At 41.0% G+C, this 16,108-nt stretch overlaps 1 protein-coding gene across 1 annotated transcript in view; it reads right to left on the bottom strand.

Moving 5' to 3' along the window:
* DHX8 (DEAH-box helicase 8) overlaps positions 1–16,108 on the bottom strand; it is a 251,735-nt gene that overhangs the window by 55,832 nt on the left and 179,795 nt on the right. The window contains exon 16 of the mRNA XM_069237773.1: positions 2,772–2,953. Within this exon, the coding sequence (XP_069093874.1) occupies positions 2,772–2,953 (182 nt within the window). The remainder of the gene's footprint in view (positions 1–2,771; positions 2,954–16,108) is intronic.

Below are 16,108 nucleotides of genomic sequence, written 5' to 3'. Positions count from 1 at the left end.
AGCTGATAGACCGCTCTCTCTCAGAGGCCAGAAGCAATGCCTGCTCCAGTGGACGGTATTATCACCCCCTCCAGCAGGATGGCTAGCAAATCAAAGTATCAGGAGTTGAGGCTTCAAAGCCTCTGCGGCCGTTTGATATGCGACCATGCCTTCCCCCAGACCTGAGGAATGCCACTCCCTGCCCTGTGGCCCATTTGGCAACAGGACAGGCAGGCAATTAGCTATGCAGTAGGCGTGGTGCACTACCAGGCAAGCCACACCCATAAGGCGGGTAGCGGGATGTGCTCCACAAAAGAAGAGTTCCACCATATTCTTTTTGGTGGAATTAGTGGTCATGCAAGGGGTGTAGTCACCCCAGGCCTAAGTAACCCATTGGCTACTACCCTACACTCCCCTAAACGCCCCTAAATTCAGTATTTAGGTGGCCACCTGACACCAAAAACGTAGATTTGTCTGACTCCTAGAAGAAGGACAAAGAAGAGTCGACCAGAGCAAGAACTGTGGACTAGCTGTTGGCTTTGGCACCAGCACCTGCCTATCTGCTACTGTCACAACTGCAAAGACCCAACTCATCCTGGAGCTGTGCATCCTCCAAAAGCCTTGGAGACCTGCCAACACTTCTCCAACCAGTGAGCATCTCACCTGGAGTGAAGGAGCCACTTTCCTGCATCAGTAGGCACCAACCATGACTGTCTGATTCACCATTTTGCAGACCATTGAGCTAACCGCGGGATCAACTCACCAGGAAGAGGATACAGAGGCCCTCATTCCGACCCTGGTGGTTTCAAACCGCCAGGGTGGAGGGCAGAGGAAACACCGCCAACAGGCTGGCGGTGCTTCCCGGGCCATTCTGACCGCGGCGGTAAAGCCGCGGTCAGAAAAGGGGAACTGGCGGTTTCCCGCCGGTTTTCCCCTGGCCCAGGGAATCCTCGCCATGGGGATTCCGACCCCCTTCCTGCCAGCCTGTTCCTGGCGGTTTACACCGCCAGGAAGAGGCTAGCGGGAACGGGTGTCGTGGGGCCCCTGGGGGCCCCTGCACTGCCCATGCCCCTGGCATGGGCAGTGCAGGGGCCCCCTAACAGGGCCCCACAAAGATTTTCAGTGTCTGCTTTGCAGACACTGAAAATCACGACGGGTGCCACTGCACCCGTCGCACCCCTGCAAATCCGCCGGCTCCATTCGGAGCCGGCTTCCTCTTTGCAGGGGCTTTCCCGCTGGGCCGGCGGGCGATCTTTTGGAGATCGCCCGCCGGCCCAGTGGGAAAGTTGTAATGATCCCCCGCGGTCATTTGACTGCAGTGCGGTCTTTTGGAGGTTTCCGCCGCCCACCGGGGTCGGAATGACCCCGAAAGTGCCCAGGAGTACAGCCCAGTTGACCTATCGGTTCTTCGAGACGCGGAGTCCTCCAGTCCCTACTTTCAGCCTCTTTTCTATAGGTATTTTTCCCCAATGACTCATGTGTAGCTTCGGAGGCTACCACCGCTCGAAGCACCTCTGCACCTGGACACCCCAGGGCAGATAAACATAAACGGTTGGTGCTTTCTAGTACCTTGGCCTCTACTCACCTAAAGTCCACAACAACAGTCCTGTAAGTTGTTTGCAAATGACTGTGCAATGTATGCTCTACACCCATAGAATAACATTACCACATTTGAGGCGCATGCCTCAGATTTGACAGCTGTATTTTCTATACTTCAAAAAAATCGCTAACTCGAAAAGTACTTACCAAGTAAGACTACTGCATCTTCGAATTCAAAATTTCATCAACATATGTTTGATAAATTTGACTGGTAGTAATCTAGTGTTTTTTTATTTTAGGTTTTTCATGCAGGGGAGATTTAACTCTCAGTAACAGCAACATGTATTGTAGACAAACTATTTATTATACCATAACATTTCAATCATGTGGTACTGTGCATAGGATAGTATAGAGCATAGAGTCCAGTTGAGATAAGATTACAAAAGTAAGGGGGTTACAGCAAGAGCCGTAGCTGAACAGTTAGGGTGTGCACATTGTATAGTTTTTACATACTTAAGTTCAACATATGTACAACATTGTAACAAAGACACGGGAAAAGAGAGATTACAGGATCTGATCAAAATTAAAAGACTTATGGTCAAAGTATAGAAGACAGGATTTGAATCCATGTTTTCTTGACCAAGGTAAGAAATCAAGTCTCATCCCAGACTTTCCTAAGCTGCTGAACCCTTGGCAGGTAGGCTTCTGTCCAGAACCCACTAGAGAAACTGACTATCATGTAAACAACAAAGTTCTAACTTATACTAAATAAGCTAAAGTGGTCAAATCACACTTAACCCCTTCACCATCTTTGACAGAATACATCAAAGTCTCCTCAATAAAAGTCTACATTTGTTGACAAAATGAAGAGGCATTTGAGCACAAGTGCCTGGATAATGTGGTCTATGATTATAAAATCACCCCAGTACTAATACCTTAACGAGAAAAACAACCAGCTCGAATATTCTGTGTACACGTGTTACTTAATTCTGCCCCTGCATTATTATTAGGTCACAAACCTATACATGCACTTGGTAGCATAGAGCAGGAAGTGTTCCACATGCAGTTTGTCAGTTGCAGTACACCCAAAGATTTCCAAAAGCTCCCATTTGAAAGCAGTTACTCCATTAGATACTTCAGTCCATCCCAGTGCCTCTCCTACTTTAATAGCTGAGTAACTGGCAATAGCAACAGAACAGTCAGTGCGCAAAATAGGTTGGTAATCTAAAAGACATTTAATTTGCTTCTCCTACCTTTCTACTGCCGGGAGGAGCAGGATCAAAAATTCTAGTCTGCATTTCACTGGGCAAAGCAGAATACACAGGCAGGATGATTAACTCGGGCACATCTGGCCCAAGGGACTTCATTCTCTCATACAAGATCTCACAAGCCGTGTCGATTTCCTCTTGACCAGTCAAAAAGACCAGTATGTCACCTGATCAAATAGAAACAAGTTTTAAACTGAGAACATGTTTAAATGCATAATATTTGCATAGTGAAAAGACAAGGAAAACTGTACCAATGTGCTTTTAGAAACACATTAGAATGACTGACTGTATGATCTAAATGACCGCAGATAGCACTAAAAGGTAATGCAAGATTGTGAAATAAGTATGGAAGTTAAACGTGTGGTAGGTTCAAACATTTGTGGATTACATCAGTTTTATTTCCTATCTATAATTATTGCTAGGAGTAAACTAAGTGTTAGACTGAAGTACGATAGTAATGCAAATAATTCTGATGTCAATTGTCCCATATCCAGTTTAGTGAATGTTTAAACCAACAGGCCTCTTAGAGAAATCATTTATCTTATTTTTCAACAAGCAAGTGCACTAGACAATAGAGGGTGGTAATGTGTTGATATTTACATCTTGGAAGTTAAGGCATGAAATTCCCTTTATTTTTTTAAAGTCTATAATTGATATAATAGCTTCATCCTGGCGGCATAGACACACCCGCACTTTAACCTGAGCCTGTCCAGAACGTGGCTAGGCGTTTGGCAATCAACATATTTTCTTTTTACAGAGCCTAAGGACAAAAAGAGATCGATATAGCCTAACTATAGTGAACACTAAAAGCAGAGTGTGTGTGCCTCTTTATTATAGGCACGGGTCGAGGACAAACGCAGTCTACTTTTAGACATTGTTAAAGCCTAAATAGGTCCAAGCTTTGGATCCTCTGCCTGACACACACACACACACACACACACACACACACACACACACACACACACAGACGGCAAACTCAGTGTCCGATTACAGTAGCTCCATTCACAATACCTACGACTCGCACCCACCTACACAATTACATCCCTTACGTCATCAATACTATGCAACCTAATGTACATCTTTATTACCTCCACAAAGAAAACACACCAATAGCTCACTCAGGAAAGCCTCATGCAGCTAAGTGCATCAAAGACATTTGGCAGGATTAAAAGTTTGATATTGTAATGAAGCACATCAATATTTTAGGTAGATTTCTTGAACTAATACAAAAGAATCAGCTGGTCTTTGCCAAATAAGCTATGAAAAGACAGCATTAGACATCTTTAAGGAAAAACACGTTTTTCGTATCAAGAAGGTGATCATTTATGGGTTTTTATATGGAGAGAGAGACAGAGAGAGAGAGAGAGAGAAAGAAAATGAGAGAGAGAGAGAGAGAGAAAGAAAATGAGAGAGAGAGAGAGAGCGAGCGAGAGAGAGAAAGAGAGAGAGCATATTCCACAGTTTAGCGAACAGGGAAAATAATAACTTTCTTTACAAAGTATCACAAATAGCCTCAATCTCACTATCAACCTCATAACTTCCTGTTTCCAGTTGCTATTTTATGTTAATTCCGCAGGGGAACTTGTCAAGGTTTTCAAATTATGTGAAAAAAAAAAAAACAACAATGGTTATTAATCGTAATTCTTTTTAGCTTGTGCCTTTAAAGGAAAATAGAAGCAAAGCTATTTTTGGCGTTTTCACGTGTCGAAATAGAATTTAATATGTATATGACTTACTCTAAACACCTTCAAAAAGTCAGTGGTGTGGTGTTTACATCCTTTTTCTTCTCTCTTAATTATAATTGATAAAACCAAGACTAAGATTTCTTAATGAGAAATGGTGCCTTATTAATGAGGGGCAGAGAGAGAAGGAGAACTGATATAAAACAAGAAAGGCGGAATGAGTAAGTCAGAAGGGAAAAGGGAGATGTGGAGAGGAAAAGGGACAGTAAAGGAAATTAAGAATGAAAGAGCAGGGAGAAACAATCGTCATCAGTTTGTACTACATCAAGAAGACTGTCATCTTCCAATTTCTCCCACAAAAATGTGTAGTACTTGTAAAAAAAAAAAAAAAAAAAGCAAGTAGACATCCTGCTGTTTTGTTGTTGACACATGGGTGGTAGACACTCTGAGGATAATTAAGAATGAAAGAGCAGGGAGAAACAATCGTCATCAGTTTGTACTACATCAAGAAGACGGTCATCTTCCAATTTCTCCCACAAAAATGTGTAGTACTTGTAAAAAAAAGCAAGTAGACATCCTGCTGTTTTGTTGTTGACACATGGGTGGTAGACACTCTGAGGACAGCATTTTGTAAACATTAAATGCATATAATTCAATAGGTCCCTCCACCATAGAGTGCTGAATAACAAGATGGTGCTATTTGAGAGAATAAACTAGGGCATTTTCATCCTTCAGTGTTGAAAGCTCAAACTGAATTATCTTGGACTGTTTGGGGTCGTTTCCTAGCTTCTAACTATGCTTTTACCTTGTTTTAAATAAGAGGTGAATGATATGGAGTTAGTGTTACAGGAATTAGTTTAGAAGTCAGGTGTGGGTTGAGGCTCAGCCACGGTAGCAGTATAGATGTATTTTTCAGACAAGCCAAGGCTTTCCCAGGCAAAGTCACATTTATGGATATATTCAGGAAGTGGGAATTCAATCTAAAAAAGCCAGTTTCCCATATATATATATGGAAAATGTCACTTACCCAGTGTACATCTGTTCGTGGCATGCGACGCTGTAGATTCACATGCTGTGCATTATCCTGCCATCTAGTGTTGGGCTCGGAGTGTTACAAGTTGTTTTTCTTCGAAGAAGTCTTTTCGAGTCACGAGACCGAGGGACTCCTCCCTTTCGGCTCCATTGCACATGGGCGTCTACTCCATCTTAGATGTTTTCCCCGCAGAGGGTGAGGTAGGAGTTGTGTATATAGTAAAGGTGCCCATGCAATGGAGTAAGTATGTATGTACATAATGTGTATAAAAATAGTATATATTTACAAATTTACAAATGTACAAGTTTTGTCAACTTATAACGGCTACAGGCTCCCGGGGAGGCGGGAGGGCGCATGTGAATCTGCAGCGTCTCATGCCACGAACAGATGTACACTGGGTAAGTGACAATTTCCGTTCAATGGCATGTGTAGCTGCAGATACACATGCTGTGCATAGGCTAGTAAGCAGTTATCTCCCCAAAAGCGATGGCTTAGCCTGTAGGAGTTGAAGTTGTCTGAAATAATGTTCGTAATACAGCCTGTCCTACTGTGGCTTGTTGTGTTGTTAACACATCTACACAGTAATGTTTTGTGAATGTATGAGGCGTAGACCATGTGGCTGCCTTACAGATTTCTGTCATAGGTATATTTCCTAGAAAAGCCATTGTAGCGCCTTTTTTCCTAGTGGAGTGTGCCTTTGGCGTAATAGGTAGATCTCTTTTTGCTTTAATATAGCAGGTCTGAATACATTTCACTATCCATCTGGCAATGCCTTGTTTGGATATTGGATTTCCTGCATGAGGTTTTTGGAAGGCTACAAACAATTGTTTTGTTTGGCGAAATTGTTTTGTTCTGTCATTGTAATACATTAGTGCTCTCTTTATGTCTAATGTATGTAAGGCTCTTTCAGCTACTGAGTCTGGTTGTGGAAAAAGACTGGGAGTTCCACTGTTTGGTTTAGGTGGAACAGTGATATAACTTTTGGTAAGAATTTGGGATTTGTACGGAGAACTACTTTATGTTTATGTATTTGTATAAAGGGTTCTTGTATAGTAAATGCTTGTATTTCACTTACTCTTCCAAGAGATGTGATAGCTATTAGGAAGGCTACTTTCCAGGTTAAGTATTGCATCTCACAAGAGTGCATGGGTTCAAATGGTGGATGAGTCTGATGGCGCAAGTTCTCTTGCCCCGCAATACATGTTTGACAACAGGCATGTTTAGAATGTATTGAGCACCATCATCACACTCTATATCATAGGAACGTGAGGCCTTGTGTTAGGGTTTTCTGTTGTCGATTATTTTGTGTAATGAAATAAGTTTCATAAACCGGCCAGCACTTCCTAAATAGAGACCCAAGTACCTATTCATTGAGGGCTAACTTATATAAACAGCACATTCTTTGAACAGGGATCAGTTTAATGATGATAGAGAACAGATTTTCTCTACAATGTTCTCAGGACAAACGGAACCAGTCTCGAGTACAGAGAGTAGGAATAAGCAATCAGAGGGAATGAAAAAGAAATACATGAGATTAGAAAAACTGCGTAAACAGGAACTATCCCCCTGGTGGGACGCTACAGTTTTGAAAAAATACATTAATGACAAAAAAGTTCCCCGAGGGCTTAGAATTGTAATTTTCCCTTCCTTCGATGATTTATCACCCCAACATCTACAGGAATGGGAACAATTGCTGTTTGAAGTATCAAAGGGCATGATGACCATACTGATTCAACATGCCGAACAGAAAAGAGAAAATTTACTGAGGGAAATACAGGATTTGGAAGCAGAGATATGCAATTTGAATCTTCCAGAAGTGAAGGAAAAAAATGACAAGATATTAAAAGAGGTTCTAGACAAACATCAAGTATACATCAATGATAAAAAGATGACTAAAATAAGGAGAGATGAGAGAGACTATAAGGAAGGACGCATTTACACCTTTGCTAAAAGGTTCGATGGTATCTCAACCAAATCTATAGCAAATGAGACAAATATGAACAGACAAATGTCAGAAAGTGAGTCGGAGGTTTAAATAACATCTGCAGATCAGGAAAGGGAAACACAAAGTGATAGTTCCAGTTTAACCTCAGATATAAATTCTAGTGTCCCTTCTGGTTTTTTATGGGAGGCCAAGAGATACAGACTAGGCAACAGGAGAAAATTTCCCCAAACTGTACAATCAAATCCAAAAGAACACGGAGAGGCAAAAGAAAGAGGAGTGGTAGGGCCAAACAATTCAATGGAAGTGCAAACCAGAGCATCCAAGAACAGATATCCGAAAACTTATAATCAACACACTCCCATGGTAGACGTGCTGAGGTCAACTATGTATACAATGACGATATTTCAATTGTTAATTTGTCTAACTATGTTCTATCCAGTGAGCAAATAAAAATATTGAGAAAAGGTTTGGGATTTTGTCCTGCAAGTCATTGCAATATGACCCAGGTACAGATTGATCCGTACAAATTTTCAAGGCAGTTGAAGTTGAAAAAATATTTTGCAGAAAAATATAAGAACACATATCTAGGAGGATCAGAAATATCACCTAGCACATACACTATAAAAGACATTGAGGACATTCAGATTTTACTCTCACTCAACAATATGGATAATGAGACTGAGGACACACAACAAGTTCTAAGTGATCTGAACATTACACAGGACTGGTCACTGAATAGTGGATTTAAACCGAAATCTGTTTTCACACCTGTGCTGTCTAGTGACAATGCCATAGATACCTTTCAGAGGTTGGTTGTGGAGGATCTAAACAAACTTGAAAAAAAGTTTGATGAGGGTAGATCGCATATTTCATCTAACATATGTAAGAATGAAAGACTGGCCTTGAAAATTCGGAGTGATAACCGGGACATAGTAATAAAGGAAGCAGACAAGGGTTGCAATATAGTCATTCTTAATAGATTGGACTATAGCAATTAAATCAACCGACAATTGACAGATAAAACCTCATATATAGAACTGAGGGATAATCCCTTGTCCAAAATTGTGCAGGACCTAGAGATATTACTACGCAATTGGTTAAAACAATGTCTAATTTCTGATGCAGAATACAAATATATTTGTAATGCTTATCCTAAAGCACCATGCATATACATACTTCCTAAAATCCACAAACACAAGACAGCACCACCTGGAAGACCTAATATATCAGGTCTAGATTCGCCCACTGAAACACCATCGAAATACATTGACAGCTTTTTACAATCGTTTGTCAAGAACCTTCCATCGTATCTACAAGACACACATGATGTTCTGGCGAAACTAGAAGACATCGCATGGTCGCCAGAGATGACGTGGGTAACTTTAGATGTTAGCTCCCTCTACACCTGCATACCTAAGAATAGGGGCCTGGAAGCCATTTGTCATTTTCTGGCAAACAGATCGGCCTCATATTTGGAGCACACTAACATGATAGTAGACATGATCCGATTTATACTCGAGAACAACGTTTTCATCCATGAAGGTAAATGGTATAGACAGGCACAAGGAGTGGCGATGGGCTCACGCTTCTCGCCCTCCTATGCAAATTTGTACATGGGACTATTCGAAAAAGTACATCTGTGGATGAATGGTCCTTCCGATTTGACGGATCATATATTCTTTTGGGGAAGGTATATTGATGATGTATTCATGATCTGGACTGGTGATGAATCACAGTTGGTTAGGTTTATTCATCATATCAATAACAATGATTTCAATATCAAAATGACATATGAACACAGTAAAGATCGGATCAACTTTCTAGATCTGGAAATATTTGTAGAGAACAATTGCGTACTTTCTAATTTACATAGCAAATTGACTGCTTGCAATGCATTGTTACATGCCAACAGTTCTCATCCGACCGCACAAATTAATGCCATTCCCTTTGGGGAAATGGTTAGAGTAAAGAGAAACTGTAGCAACAACAGGCTCTGTGAGGCAGAATTGAACAAACTAGAGAATAGGTTTATTCAGAGAGGCTACTCTAGACAAATCTTGAACAATGCAAGAAAAAAACTTAATAAACTGTCAAGATCATCACTCTTAATAAATAAGGGAAAATAGAACATCATATCCAAAAGATCAATATCCTTTTGCACTTCTTTTAACCAAAATAGCCAGGATATCTATAAGATTTTGTTCAAACATTGGAATGTTTTACATACTGATAATACTCTAAAACACATGTTATCCAACAAGCCACACATGGTACATAAAAAAGATACCACTATTAGGGATTTAATATGTAAGAGCTTTTTACCACCATTTAAGGTCAAATCATTAACCTGGTTACCTGAAAACCCTAGGGGTTTCTTCAATTGCAGCAGATGTAACATATGCCATTTGGCGCTACACAAGACTTTCACTTTCCATTTCAATGGCAGTAAATTGTATAAGATCCAAGACTTTATCAACTGTAACACTAGATATGTGGTTTATGTTCTGATATGTGAATGTACAAAGATCTATGTAGGGAGTACTATTCGACCTCTGAAGTAGAGGATCCAAGAACATGTACGGGCCTTGAGAAATAATGATGTATTTTCTCCAGTAGTACGGCATGTGATGAAGGAACACTCCACATTGGAGATCCCTATGTTAAAATACATGGGCATCAGTCAGACAAGAGCAGATCCAAGAGGGGGAAATCGTGAGTTAGAACTTAGAAGAAATTAGTCAAAATGGATACTTAGATTGAAGAGTATACAACTGGGCATGAATTTAGACCATGAAATGCACCATTTTTTATGATTATATATGTTCCCACAGAAAGTTGTGTCATTACGGAATGTTTATGCTCTTTATGTTAACTTTAAATGCTGTTATTATGTCAGTTTAGCAAGGGTGGAGCAAGACAACCATGCGATCAAGCATGGCACACCAAAATCTTGCATGTCACATGGTCACATCTACTAACTAACACATTTGCAACATGACTTGCCCAGATACTAACATCATTTTACACTAAGTTTACTGGTGGGAATGGCCACATTTGTTAGACGGATAAAAGAAGTTTCTTGGATATAATCCAAGTGAATGTACTTAATAAAAATAGCCAAGCATCCACAGTTACTGATTTTAGTAGACTATGATCCAGACTAACCAGGTGGTGGCTTGGATATTGTTGACACCAATTGATGAATTAGGGAGAGGATATACTCATAATGGATTTTAGTAGAGCTCATATCGTGTCACATGTTGTGGATATGTGTATTAAGTTTTTGGCTCATTCGTTGCAGCTTTGGTTCTCCTTTTCTGGCAGACAACCATTTGAAGATGGTATTTTGAGTGATATATTTGGTCTTTTGAAAAGTTTGTTTGGATATGGATTAACAATCTGCCATTGATTGAAATCAGATTGTTTCTGGCAGAGAACTATTGCCAGTTGGTGTTTTTAAACGACATATGAGATTTTGTGAAAAGTTTGTTTGGATGTGGATCAACAACCTGCCATTTATGGAAATTAGATCGATTCTGGAAGGTAAACATTCCAAGATGGTGTCTTACACAACAAATGGGATTTTGTGAAAAGTTTGTTTTGATGTGCTTTAGTAATCCGCCTTCTATGGAAACCAGATCGATCACCTGCTCCCAAACGGAATAGGGTGTACTCTGCACTTTGGAGATACGTACACTTTTAAATGCATTGCGAGTTCACTCAAGATGGCGCCCGGAATCGGATGTAGTCTGCGCGTATGGGCGCAGGCGTGGACTTTAATATCAGCTTGTCCTTGCCAATAATGCGGGCACCAGACGGCAGCAGTGAGGGAGGTATGTGGACCTTATTGGGATGTTGTAAACTGGTGATTGGGCCATGTTTCAATTGGCCGCTCTCTATAATTGGCACTTTTGACAGGGTCAATATACAATTCAAAGATGGCGGTCAACTTAGTGCTACGGCGAGATATCGTTTGGGGTGAGACAACAAACAAGCGTTTTAATAATGAGTCCTACCTCCATTCCAATAAACTATATAAAGTTGTACTCGATAGGTAGTCGGTTTCGCGCTGTGTACATGGAAGGACGTTTGTCTGCGATGAGGTCGCTACATACAAGGTAGGAGTAGAAGTTCCAATAGTTAAAGGGATGGGGCTTTTTTCATCATGGATATGCATATTGAATGCTAGACACGCTTTATAATTGGTATTTTTGGAGACTTTTGAAACTAGTGGGGAGTTTCATATGTTACTCACTTTCGTTGTATGGCAATGTATTAACAATACTGCTGATAATGCTACCATACCTTTGTATTTCTATATTTGTTTCAGACTATACAGTGTCTGGGTTTGGGAGCAATCTCTGAGAACTTTAGGATGCTTTGGTCATGCCAATTAAGCTTATTTCATTCGGAATTCTTCCATTGGAGTCAAATCAGCCCAGGTTGGTTGAACCCCTGGCAGATATTTTTAGTCTAACACTGTGGGTGTTTTGATTTGATATGGGACACTGCCTTTTTATCTTACAGATGGACAGTGCCCCTGCACCCCATTGGACGAATGTAGCCTGAGCAGTGCATATTAAATATAGGAGGACAAGGTACAGAACTGTGGCACTGAGGCGTCAACTAAGACATAATCATAGATTATATTAGTGACTATTTTGACCTTTCAGTCACTTAAGGACTTTTCTTTTTCACTCCCTTCGGTGATATGATTAGTACTAACCAGCATGGAAACAACATACCTGCTGTTTATCCACATGGTAACTAAAATTGCACATCACTTTTTTAAAGTATAATATTAGAGACATCACTGGATAAGATACAGTGGACTGGTTCTCATATCTTTGCGGGTCACATAGATTGGATTTTATGATTATGAGACTTTGGTGTCGTGGTTTTTTGTTCACAATGTCCATAGTTTTAGGAACTTGACATAAATGCGGTGGTTTTTATGAAGATGTGTGTGTTGTATGTTTTTAGATTATAATAGATATTTATTGAATGAGTAATGGGACATTAAGTTATAACAAGAGCTTGTATAATTTGTTTTGTCAGCCTTGATAAAGTCCCTCAAGGGACGAAACACGTGTCGGCTGAATCTGGTTTGGAGTTTGCAATAAATGTCTTGCATTGGATGACAGAACCTTCATTGCCTCAAGTCAAACGCATTGGATAGTGCACACTCGCTCTATGGACTAATTGGACCTGTGTGCGTGGACTCAGAGTCTTTGGAGTTGAATTGTTTGTCATTTAATTAGATGATTTGTGTTAGATTTGTGTCATTTATACTTGTAATGTAATAGTGTTGTGATATATATGTTGTTCTGTTTCTAGTCATTTTTATGTACACATTTGTGTTACATTGTTATTTTTGGTTTTGTATTAAATTTGTGATTTCAGTAATGAAATCTTGAAGCCATTACACATAATTGATATTTACTTGGATTATACTACATCCATTCTTAGAAGTGTTAGTAGAATTAAAGGATCCATGGACTTAGCTATTACATGTAATTAACTATTCTCAGTGTGCTCCATTCTTATTCTCGCTACAGACCCATGAGTCGTGTTAATACAATATTGAGGTTCCACGAGGGGACTGGTGGTGTTCTCTGGGGTATGATTCTTTTTAAACCTTCCATAAATGCTTTGATGACTGGGATTCTAAAAAGTGATGTTGAATGTGTAATCTGCAGATATTGCTGTGAGATGTATTTTAATAGAAGAAAATGCTAGTTTAGATTTTTGTAAGTGTAATAAGTAGCTTACAATGTTCTTTGCGGAAGCATGTAGTGGTTGAATTTGATTATTATGGCAGTAATAAACAAATCTTTTCCATTTGTTTGCGTAACAATGTCTTGTAGTAGGTTTTCTAGCTTGTTTAATGACTTCCATACATTCTTGTGTAAGGTCTAAATGTCCAAATTCTAAGACTTCAGGAGCCAGATTGCTAGATTGAGCGATGCTGGACTCGGGTGTCTGATCTGTTGTTTGTGTTGAGTTAACAGATCTGGTCTGTTTGGTAGTTTGATATGAGGTACTACTGACTGGTGTAGTAGTGTTGTGTACCACAGTTGGCGAGCCCACCGCTATTAGTATTAGTTTGAGTTTGTTTTGACTCAATTTGTTTACCAGATAAGGAAGGAGTGGGAGAGGGGGAAAAGCGTAAGCAAATATCCCTGACCAACTCATCCATAACGCATTGCCCTTGGACTGAGGGTGTGGATACCTGGACGCGAAGTTTTGGCATTTTGCGTTTTCTTTTGTTGCAAATAGGTCTATTTCTGGTGTTCCCCAGCGTAGAAAGTAAGTTTGTAGTATCTGGGGATGAATCTCCCATTCGTGTGTTTGTTGGTGATCTCGACTGAGATTGTCGCCAACTGGTTTTGAATCCCTCGGATGTACTGTGCTATTAGGCGAATGTGATTGTGAATCGCCCAATGCCAAATCTTTTGTGCTAAGAGACACAGTTGTGATGAGTGTGTCCCTCCTTGTTTGTTTAGGCAATACATTGTTGTCAGTTTAGACAAGAATGTGTTTGTGGTCTATTAGTGGTTGAAATGCTTTCAATGCTAGAAACACTGCTAACAGTTCTAAATGATTTATGTGAAGTTGCTTTTGGTGAACGTTCCATTGTCCCTGTATACTGTGCTGGTTGAGGTGTGCTCCGCAACCCATCATGGAAGCATCTGATGTGATCACGTATTGAGGCACTGGGTCTTGGAATGGCCGCCCTTGGTTTAAATTTATAGGATTCCACCACTGAAGCGAGAAGTGTGTCTGGCAGTCTATCAAAACTACATCTTGAAGTTGACCCTGTGCTTGTGTCCATTGTGTTGCTAGGCAATGTGTAGTCTTGCGTTTGGGACAATGGCTATGCATGAAGACATCATGCCTAGGAGTTTAATTACAAATCTCACTTGATAGCGTTGGTTTGGGTACATGTTTAATATTACATTTTGGAAGGCTTGTACCCTTTGTGGACATGAGTGGCAATCCCCTTTTGTGTGTTGATTGTTGCTCCTAAGTATTGTTGTATTTGGCACGGTTGTAGATGTGATTTTTGGTAGTTTAGAGAGAACCCTAGTTTGTGTAGGGTTTCTATGACGTAATGTGTGTAGAAGACACTGTTGCTGAGTGCTGGTTTTTATTAACCAATCGTCCAAGTAAGGGAATACATGCATGTGCTGTCTCCTGATGTGAGCGGCTACTACTGCAAGGCATTTTGTGAATACTCTTGGGGCTGTTGTTATGCCGAAGGGTTACACTTTGAATTGGTAATGCACGCCTTGGATTACAAACCTTAAGTATTTCCTGTGGGAAGGATGTATAGGTATGTGGAAATAAGCATCCTTGAGATCTAATGTTGACATGTAGTCCTATTGTTTGAGCAAGGGAATCACGTCTTCAAGTGTCACCATGTGAAAGTGATCTGAGTTGATGTAAAGATTCAGTGTTCTGAGGTCTAATACGGGTCTCAGTGTTTTGTCCTTCTTTGGAATTAGGAAATACAGGGAGTAGACACCTGTTCCTTTTTGATGGCTGGGTACTAGTTCTATTGCTTCTTTTTGTAACAATGCTTGGACTTCTAGTTGTAATAGGTCTAAGTGTTGTTTGGACATATTGTGTGCTCTTGGAGGCACATCTGGTGGCAATTGTAGGAATTCTATGCAATAACCATGTTGGATAATGGCTAGGACCCATGCGTCCGTAGTTATGTGTTCCCAATTGTGGTAATACGCGGTAAGTCTCCCCCCCCACTGGTATTGCGTGGTGGGGGTTTGTGACATTGAAGTCACTGTTTGGTTTGTGGGGTTTTTGGGCTCTGGAATTTCCCTCTTGTCCCTCTGTCCACCCCTATATTGTCCTCGAAACCCTCCTCTCTGATACTGGCCCTGATATGTGGGTCTGACTTGTGAGGTGGAAGGCTCTGTGGTTTGGGCACGAAACCCCCCTCTAAAGTGCAGCTTCCTAAAAGTGCCTCTGCTCTGTGGGGAGTAGAGCGCGCCCATGGCTTTGGCCGTGTCCGTGTCTTTTTTCAGTTTTTCTATTGCCGTATCCACCTCCGGCCCAAACAATTGTTATTCGTTGAAAGGCATATTCAGCACAGCCTGCTGGATTTTTGGCTTAAATCCGGAGTTACGTAACCATGCGTGTCTACGAATGGTTACTGCCGTGTTCACTGTCCTTGCCGCCGTGCCTGCTGAGTCCATAGCCGACCTTATTTGGTTGTTAGATAGTTTAGCCCTCCTCAACAACCTGTTGGGCACGTTTCTGGAACTCTTTGGGAAGGTGCTGAATGAGATGTTGCATTTCATCCCAATGTACTCTGTCCTATTGAGCCAGTAGAGCTTGAGAATTGGCAATCCGCCATTGATTGGCTGCATGTGCTGCCACCCTCTTGCCTGCCGCATCGGATTTCCGACTTTCGTTGTCGGGCGGTGGTGTATCTCCTGAGGTTTGGGAGTTTGCCTTTTTCCGGGCTGCTCCTACTACCACTGAATCAGGCGTTAATTGTTGTGTGATATATACAGGGTCAGTTGGGGGAGGTTTATATTTCTTCTCCACCCTAGGCGTGATGGCTCTGCCTTTTACTGGGTCCTGAAACACTTGTTTGGCGTGTTTTAACATGCCTGGCAGCATTGGCAAGCTTTGGTAT

The sequence above is a fragment of the Pleurodeles waltl genome, chromosome 6 (genome assembly GCF_031143425.1).
Source record: "Pleurodeles waltl isolate 20211129_DDA chromosome 6, aPleWal1.hap1.20221129, whole genome shotgun sequence".
NCBI classification, from domain to species: Eukaryota; Metazoa; Chordata; class Amphibia; order Caudata; family Salamandridae; genus Pleurodeles; species Pleurodeles waltl.
This window is presented reverse-complemented; position numbering and strand designations above follow the sequence as displayed.